Source organism: Lepidothrix coronata, unplaced genomic scaffold (assembly GCF_001604755.1).
Source record: "Lepidothrix coronata isolate B3197 unplaced genomic scaffold, Lepidothrix_coronata-1.0 Scaffold34, whole genome shotgun sequence".
In the NCBI taxonomy this organism is placed as follows: domain Eukaryota; kingdom Metazoa; phylum Chordata; class Aves; order Passeriformes; family Pipridae; genus Lepidothrix; species Lepidothrix coronata.
This window is the reverse complement of record NW_016690214.1, coordinates 1605703-1614604: the sequence shown is the minus strand read 5'-3', so window position 1 is coordinate 1614604 and position 8902 is coordinate 1605703. Positions and strand designations below refer to the sequence as shown.

Below are 8902 nucleotides of genomic sequence, written 5' to 3'. Positions count from 1 at the left end.
ACCTGCCTTGGAACCTAACACCCCTGCACTGTCCATCAGGGCTTGGCAAACTTCAGGCTGTGCTTACAAGGCTGTTTTTGTTCCTGCAAGGCTCCCAGCCAGACCCTTCACCCTTATTTTTCTGTATCTTAGGCCACGTTCACTGTAGGGAGGACAAGCTATTAAAAATCATTTTGATTTCTGCATATTTCCACCCTGGCCAGCCCGACCGAGTTGCCACAGGTGAGCCAGGGAACAAAGACATGGATCCCACACGCTGTAGTCAGGCTGATACTGCTCTTGCTTCCAGCCGTGCTCTAAAAGATCTTAGTCCAGGGATCAAAGCTCTTGTTTCGGAAGGGACGTTTGATTTGAGTTAAAAAGAAGGATTTTCAGCCTAGGAGCTGTGCTGTGTTTGCCTGGCTTCTCATCCCTGTTAGTGTCAGGACTTTGGGACGGGATAACCTGCGTCTCCGCATTTCCCTTCACTAAAATGAAAAAAAAAAAGGAACAAAAGGGATGAAACTATTCTGCCTCCGGTAATTTTTTCTCACTGCTTCGAGACATCAGCCTGAGACATGGAAACGGGAGCGAGCAGGCGCCCAGATAGCACACGGGACCTTCCCAAGTTGCGTGTGAAGTCCCGCAAAAGCCTTTCTCGCAGCGTTGGGAGGGTGGGGGGGGTACTCGAGGCAGGTGCTCGGTGCCCACGGGCGCTCCCGGAGCGTTCCGGTGCCGGGAAACGGAGCGACGGCGCTGCCTCCCAGCACAGCCCTCCCCGCACCCACCGCGGCTGCTCCGGGACCCTCCGCACCGGGGACACGGGCACCGGGAGACCGGCAGCCTTCTCCCGGGATCCGGGGACCAGGAGACCAGCCGCCACCGGGGATCCGGGGACCGGCCGCCGCCTTCTGGGACCCTCGGCAGCGGGAGCTCGGGGTCTCACCGCCTTCTGCCGGGACCCTCCGCACGGGAGACCCAGGGACCGGCCGCCTTCTCCCGGGATCCAATGCACCAAGGACCCGGGGTCTCGCCGCCTTCTCCCGGGATCCTCCGCACCGGGGATCCGGGAACCAGGAGACCTGTCGCCTTCTCCCGGGATCCTCCACACGGGAGACCCGGGGACCAGAGACAGGCTGCCTGCTCCTGGAAACCCGGGGAGCGGCCGCCTTCTCCCGGGCTCCTATGCACGGGAGAGCCGGGGACCAGGAGACCTGTCGCCTTCTCCCGGGACCCTCCGCAGCGGGGACCCGGAGTCGGGCTGCGTTCTCCCGGGACTCCCCGCACCGGGAAGCCGGACCCCTGCTGCCTTCTCCCGGGACCCTGTGGACGGGGGACGGGGGTCTCGCCGCTCCGCCGGAGCATCCCCTGCGCCCCGGAGCATCCCCGCTCCCGATCCCGCTCCCGATCCCGCCGATCCCTCTCCAGGGCTCCCCCCGCGGCCACGCCCCCCCGACCACTCCCTCCTTGTTCCATTGGCCTTCGGGGCGGGGGGGGCGTGTCCGGCGGGGCCGCTATTAAACATCCCATGGCCGCCCGCAAAAAGGGGCCGCGGGCGGGCGGGAGCGCAGAGCGGGCGGGCGGCGGGCACCGGGCCGGCTTCGGCGTCCCCCAGCTGCTGGATCTTACACCCCTGCCCTCCACACGCACCTCCCTCGCGGGCCGCGGCAGGTAAGAAGCGCCTTCTCCATCCTTTCGAGTCGCCCACCCGCCCCCCCTCAGCCCCGTCCTCCCGGAGCGCAGCCCCCCGAGGGGGAGGCGATCCGCGATGCTGTGTCGCGACACCGCGAGATAAAGCTCCCCTTGTGTGCCCCGGCTTGGAGGGGGAACTCCTGCATTTCTCACGCCCCCATCCCCGAGCTATTCTCAGTGCCTGGAATAATTCGATAGGTATGGCTGGAGCGCCCGAGCATCTGCTTCCAGCATCTGTTTGTGCTTATAACTTTCCATGCACCAGCTGCTCCCCCCCAACCCCCCCGGGATATTTTATCCTGGGGAAGGGCTGGAAGTTCGCATGACAACTCCGTGTCGCTCAAGGCGCGCTGCTCCATCCCTTTCCCTTCTTCTCGCCTGTTGTTCCTGCACAAGAGGCCGGGCAGAAGCAGCGAGTCCCAGCGCTCAGATGCGTGTTTTTGAGTGTCCGGAGTGCTTTAGAGGGGTGTGAAATGAACCTGTAGCTTCATTCATTGGCAGCATGGAAGCGGCGGTGTTTCTTTATTTCAGAGCAGCCTGCTAAAATGTAATAAAAAAAATAGGAAGAAGGAAAAAAACCCCGCAGGCTGTGAAGAGCTGTATTGTTTCAGCTTAGTTCCTGACAGTTACAGGAAAAAATACTGATAAGCAAAGGCAGATGGGTTCGAGGGTTCGGTGCCCGGGGCGGGGGCAGGAGGGGACCCGTAGGTGTCCGCGTTAAGCGGGACCCGCAGCTCTGTCCCCGCAGCTCTGTCCCCGCAGCTCTGTCCCCGCAGCTCTGTCCCCGCAGCGCTGTCCCCGCCGCCTCCGCTCCCCGCGGGCTGCCCGCACTTGTCTCTGTGCCTCAGCCTTACCTTTACACTTGTTTGCTTTTCCATCCTCGCAGCCGGTGCACCACGTACACCCCCTGGTGATGGCTGTTCCACTCGTAGTTATTTTGTCATCGGCTACAAATACCCCGAGCGCGTCTCCTTGGCAGGACAGCAGATGCAAACGCCACTTGTCCTCTTTCTCCTATTTCTTCGCACCCATTTCCCTGCATAATCTGATCATTTTTTTATTTTATTTTATTTTTTTTTATTTTTTCCCCCACTGCCTGTCCGTGAAGGACAGACCATTCTCCTGAAAGCAGCTCACCACTCCGTGTAACTTGAGTCCTCCCCAGACCAGCGGAGAAGTTCTGGGGAATGACTTTTAAGGAGAAAGGTTACAGGGGTGGCCGTGCCCGGCAGCCAGGGAGCAGGAATGTGGGAACGGGCTTCGCTGGGGCGAGAAGCTCCTTTGTTCTGTTTTCCGAGGGCAGCAGGGAAGGCGCTTGGCTGAGGTGGTGCTGGTGCTCTCTTGGCAACATGTGCCCGGCTCTCTCCGCAGGGCTGTGTGGCGTCAGCCTGGGAATAACCGCTCCAAGCGCTCGTTAGTGCTCCTCTCCAACCCCCCCCCTCCTTGCACTTCTGAGTTTTGCCTCAGTCTTTAACCTTCTGCACAAATTCCCTTCGAGCTGCTCGTTGCAGAGTTTAACGTGCGGTGTGAGCTCTTTCCCCAGGGAAGGGCTGCAGGGGGGTGCTGAGGGAAAAGCGAGGTTTGGGCTCCTCATCGTGGCATTTCCCCAAATGCTGGCTCAGAAATGCTGCAGATGCAGCACAGCCCCGTTTTTCCCGGCTCCTCCAAGCATCCCCTCGCAGCAGAGCAAGCCAGGGCTCTCCCATCCCATCCCATCTCATCCCTTCCCAGTAATGCTGTGTCAGTGCCAGTGCTGGTAACTACAAGCTGCGTTGCTTGTTCTCCCTTCCAGGAGGAAAGGTAACCTGGATTAATAATAATAATAATAACACACCTAGTGATGATTGAATTTCCAGCTGCATGTGTGTGTCTGGCTGCACTGGGCTCAGTTACACAAATGCTGGGCTAGTTGGTGGGCACTGGGTTGGCTCTTTTTGTCTGGGGAGGTTTGCGGGGCTGGTCCCACGCTGGCATTTTTGGTGCCACCAGCAGCTGATGCCGGGGTGGGGAGGGGGGCAGAAGCCTTGCTCTGCCTTGGAGCAGCAGGTGGATTAGCAAAATGAGAAGTATCATTGGATTTTCATGCTGGTTGTGTCTGGGATTTTGGGGAGGACCTCTGGTGAAGGTCAGGGTGAACACTGGTCAGGTGTGTGGCTGGGCAGCCAGTGGATCCAGTGGGGGTTTCACAGGACCTGCCACGAGCGGGAGTGAGATCAGACCTGCTGCCTGGTCCCTGTGCACGGGGCTGGTCCTGCTCCCATCCCACACATCCTGGCATCCTCCCCACTCCGAGCACTCACAAGGATGAGAGGCAGTTAGAGCTGTAAAAGCAAGAAGACAACTGTGCTGCAGTGGAACATGCCAGCAACCTGCAAAGGTGTCCCCAGGCACACCCCTGGATTTAGGGATCCTTAGGGCCAAATGGGTGCAGGTCCACCAAGGACACAGCAGCCACTGAGCAGCCAGGGAGGAGAAATGCTGTGCAAGGTGCAGTAGGTAGAAGGTGCTCAGCCCTTCGGGGGAGGAATGTGACAATGCAGGATACCTAATTCAGGTCCCAAACTTCTAAATGCAGCCAGCTCGCTGCAGGAAGCTCCGTTAGGATTTCAGTGATTTGTGGAATTCAGACAAATGTCCTCAGGTCAAGACTTTTGTGGGGGAAGCTGCATAGTCAGACACTTTAGACTTTACAGCTTATCTTTCCCTCCACCACAAGTTTTCCTCTAAAATCCAGGAGACAATGCAGGGGGAAAAAAAACGAACCCCAGACTTCAAAATAAACTGTTTCCTGGGCTGTGTGTTTCCATCAGCTTGGAACAAAACAGACTTTGACCGTGGAAGTCAAACATGACTGTGATTATAGGATGTGGTTTGTAAGTGATCGATTTGCAGAGCAATGCAATGGCTTTTCAAGAAGTTTTTTTGTGTGGAATGTATTAACAGTAATTTCGCTTCCCTGCTGTGTTCAGGTTTCTAATCAAAGTGTTTTTCAGCCAAAACAAAAATCATTTAAGTGAGCATTAAAAGAATTCTTTTGTATTTTTGAGAATGATATCCTGATGGGAATGAAAAACCCCGAGAACAAAAAGGTGTGAGGGGGGGAAAAGGTGGATCCTTAGGCAGCTGTCTAAGTAAGAATAAATGTACAGAATAAGTAAGAGGGCAACTACACTGTAAGTGTTCATTGCTGAGAGCTGTGCTCAGAGTGGGCATTATTGAACCTATTGAGAGCTGCCAAAATGTCTTGTAGGAGCTGAAGTCACAGATGACTAATCTTGGCAAGTAGGCATCGGGACACATTCTTGCACAACAAACAGGAGTGAGGAAGAAAGAGGAGGTAAAAGTAAAGCCTGAAGAGGTCCTGGAGGGAAGAGCAGCCTGCAAGGAGCTGAGAGCACGATGATGGTGCTGTTTGTCACCTGCTCTTTTCCTAACAGGTGTTTGCTGAGCTAAAGCCCTTGTAATGTGGCTGAAGGATGTGGGAGGGCTGAGGGACTGTTTGAAATCTCTCAAGTTTTTGGAACGTCTCTGCAGGGCTTTAGGGGCTGCTGTTGGGAAAGGAGAAAACATCTTATCTACAACTGTTGTGGGATTCGAGTCAGGGGAAGAGACAGTACTGAAGCCACTGGGGGACAGAGGTCCTGGTGGGCAGGGGTTGTGCTCCACAGTGGCTGCAGTTTTGTTGGGTTTTGGACAAACTCAGATGAGTTTTGATAACATTAATTTAGGGAGAGCATCATGATTTAATCCCCTGCTATGGTAAATGGTTCTGAAGTCTCCTCTGCCATGACAAAGGGACAGCAGACATTCCCCAGCACTCAGGTTTAGCCTTGTCTCCTGCATGGGGCACGTGTGGATGGAGCAGTGGCGTTAGTGCCTCTCTCCTGCAGCATTTCAATCCCATTTCCTGATACACAGAACACGACTTAATGGATGACGCACTTGTTAAAAGCTGAACCTGGGTCTAAGCCAGACCTCCCCGAAACAAGTTTGGTGGCTTCTACCCTCAGGAAGAAGGTTTTGTAGCCTCTCAGCTGAGTCTTAATTGGTGATGTTTAAGGCCCATGGGACACTTGGAGCCGTTACCTGTTGGAGGTGGAGTCGGCTGCCTTGGGCTCCTGAGGGGAAGGTGCTGGTTCTTGCTACTAAAGGTGTTATGAAGACACTCAGCTGGTTCTACTCCACTGTAGCCTTCTGGTAGTTGCATCATTGCAAGGTTTAGTTTGCTTTGTCCAACTTATGCCTGATATGGGTGTAAAACCCGTGGAGATCCGTGTGAGTTTCTGGAGTTAAAGAGGAACCAATGCAGCCCTCATTCCTGCTGTTTGCAGAGAGTACGCAGCTCACTCTTCTAGCTTAATTAAAAAAATTAAATGAGATCTCATTTCATGGAAACCTCTGCTATTTGCACTTCCCAGGTTTATTGCTTTTCTCTGTACACGCCACCTTCCGTTTTGCAACTCCCTGGTTTGTCGTTGACAAACAGTCTGGGGGACAGGTTGTAAGTCACCACAAACATCTCCAGTATTTGTGTTTGAGCAGATGGATGTTAAAGGGAGTTGTTTGTTTCCCAATACACAGAAAGCACAGTTGCAAATAGCAGAGAGTTTCTCTGCATGTCCAGCTTTAAAGTGAATATTGCTCAGGGACTTGTGTGACACGATGCCTTCGGGGCTTTCCCTGGGGAGGAGCAGTGACTTCCTCGCAGTGACGATGTGACTCCTGTCCGTGCACAGTCGTGATCGCTGAGCATTGCTCAGAGTGTTGTTAAGAAAAAAGAAAACTTCCTGCAGGTCTGCAGGAGGAATTTAACTTGATCCTTTCAGGTTTGATTCCTTGTCCTGTCCCTCAAGGATCTAACACGACGTTTCTCTTTCTCTTGCAGACCATGCCCTCTCTATGACGGTTACTTGCTGAGCTAACTCTGCATGCCAGAAGACTGTCCTTGGTTGATCCAGGGGCTCTTGGGGACTCCGGCCTCTCCCCGGTTTTTCCGTGTGTGTGTGTTCCTCTAGAACTTTCAAAACTGTTTCTCCAAAGGGTTTTGCAGAAACTCAGACTGTTTTCTAAAGCAGAAGCACCTCAGTCCACAGCAGTAGTGATGGGCAGCGTGCGAACCAACCGCTACAGCATCGTGTCTTCGGAGGAGGACGGCATGAAGCTGTCCACCATGGCCGTGGCCAACGGCTTTGGGAACGGGAAGGGCAAGGTACACACCAGGCAGCAGTGCAGGAGCCGCTTTGTCAAAAAAGACGGCCACTGCAACGTCCAGTTTATTAACGTGGGGGAGAAGGGACAGCGATACCTGGCAGATATCTTCACCACCTGCGTGGACATCCGCTGGAGGTGGATGCTGGTTATCTTCTGCCTGACCTTCATCCTCTCCTGGCTTTTTTTTGGCTGTGTGTTTTGGTTGATTGCACTGTTGCACGGGGATCTGGAGAACCAAGAGAACAGCAAACCTTGCGTCTCTCAAGTGAGCAGCTTCACCGCAGCCTTCCTGTTCTCCATCGAGACCCAGACCACGATCGGCTACGGCTTCAGGTGCGTCACGGACGAGTGCCCCATCGCGGTGTTCATGGTGGTTTTCCAGTCTATAGTGGGCTGCATCATCGATGCCTTCATCATTGGGGCCGTCATGGCAAAGATGGCTAAGCCAAAAAAGAGAAACGAAACTCTGGTGTTCAGCCACAATGCCGTGGTGGCCATGAGAGACGGGAAGCTGTGCCTGATGTGGCGCGTTGGGAACCTGAGGAAAAGCCACTTGGTGGAGGCGCACGTGCGAGCGCAGCTCCTCAAATCCAGGATCACGTCGGAAGGGGAGTACATCCCCTTGGATCAGATAGACATCAACGTGGGGTTTGACAGCGGCATAGACCGGATATTCCTGGTCTCCCCAATCACCATAGTACACGAAATAGATGAGGACAGTCCTTTGTATGACCTGAGCAAGCAGGACATGGACAATGCTGACTTTGAAATCGTAGTAATATTAGAGGGCATGGTGGAGGCCACCGCCATGACCACCCAGTGCCGTAGCTCCTACCTGGCGAACGAAATCCTCTGGGGCCACCGCTACGAGCCCGTGCTCTTCGAAGAGAAAAACTACTACAAAGTGGACTACTCGAGGTTCCACAAAACATACGAAGTGCCCAACACACCCATCTGCAGTGCCAGAGACTTAGCAGAGAAGAAATACATTCTCTCGAACGCGAACTCCTTTTGCTACGAGAACGAGGTCGCCCTCAGCAGCAAAGAGGAGGACGAGATCGACACGGGGGTGCCTGAGAGCATGAGCACAGACACCCACCCCGACATGGACCACCACAACCAGGCCGGCGTGCCTCTGGAGCCGCGGCCGCTGCGGCGGGAGTCGGAAATATGACCGGCGGACTCTTCCTCTCCCTTTTGGTTGAAAGTTTAAAATAAAAACAAAAAAAAAACCAACCCACATCTACCGGTCAAAGGCACGTTGTTGACCTGAGAAGTTGGCCCAGAACAGTTTTCAGACAACGGTACTGTTGAAGAGTGTGGTGTGAAGGCAGCAGACCTGAGAAACCCAGGCTGGTTTTAGGGCTGTCCTCAGAGGAGGGACGACAGAAAGCGAACTCTAAACACAAAGCACTAAACATGTCTAAGTATGAACAGAAGGCACATATGTTGTAGAATAAATTATGTATATATTTTTTTACAAAACTTGAACTTGCAGGCAAGCTTTGGTTGGGTTATTATTATTTTTTTTTTTTCAACTTTTTCCAGAATGCTTCTCTCTAGGGAACAAGAATGTTTTTAATGGCATAACAAAGGCAAGGATCTGCCTTATTATTATTATTATAATTATTTTTTAAAAAGCTGCTGCTAACTACATGAACACAAATGGTTATTTTTGTTGCAGTGTAGTTTTTATTTTCTCTTGTGTAATTTAAAAAAAAAAAAAAAAAAGAAAAAAAAGTCAGTGTTGAACTTTTTGGGTTGAAAAGCTCGTGATCAGTTCAGAGAGGCCGATGTTGCCAGAAAGTCTAAACTCCTTTTGAGGCCAGTAGTTTGATAGCTAGAATCAATTTCTCTCTTTCCAATTACATAAGGGGCATTATGTAATATCAGGCCAATCAGTAGCCTCCAGCAAAATTATGATTTTTGGGGGGAGAATTTAATTCTCTGTCTAAAGTGAGACAAAATATACGTACACGTAGGAAAAAGTACTAAGTGAAAACTACCTAAGTGGATACCA

At 52.9% G+C, this 8902-nt stretch overlaps 1 protein-coding gene across 1 annotated transcript; it reads left to right on the top strand.

The window, feature by feature from the left end:
- Positions 1-1560: 1560 nt before the first annotated feature.
- KCNJ2 (potassium voltage-gated channel subfamily J member 2) lies at positions 1561-8902 on the top strand. Its single transcript, XM_017812088.1, has 2 exons — positions 1561-1650; positions 6557-8902. Exon 2 carries the CDS (start codon positions 6773-6775, stop codon positions 8054-8056), a length of 1284 nt encoding a protein of 427 aa, XP_017667577.1. The 5' UTR covers positions 1561-1650; positions 6557-6772; the 3' UTR covers positions 8057-8902.

Excerpts from the sequence above, each read along its gene's own strand:
- KCNJ2 (XM_017812088.1), top strand. The coding sequence starts at position 6,773 with ATGGGCAGCGTGCGAACCAACCGCTACAGCATCGTGTCTTCGGAGGAG.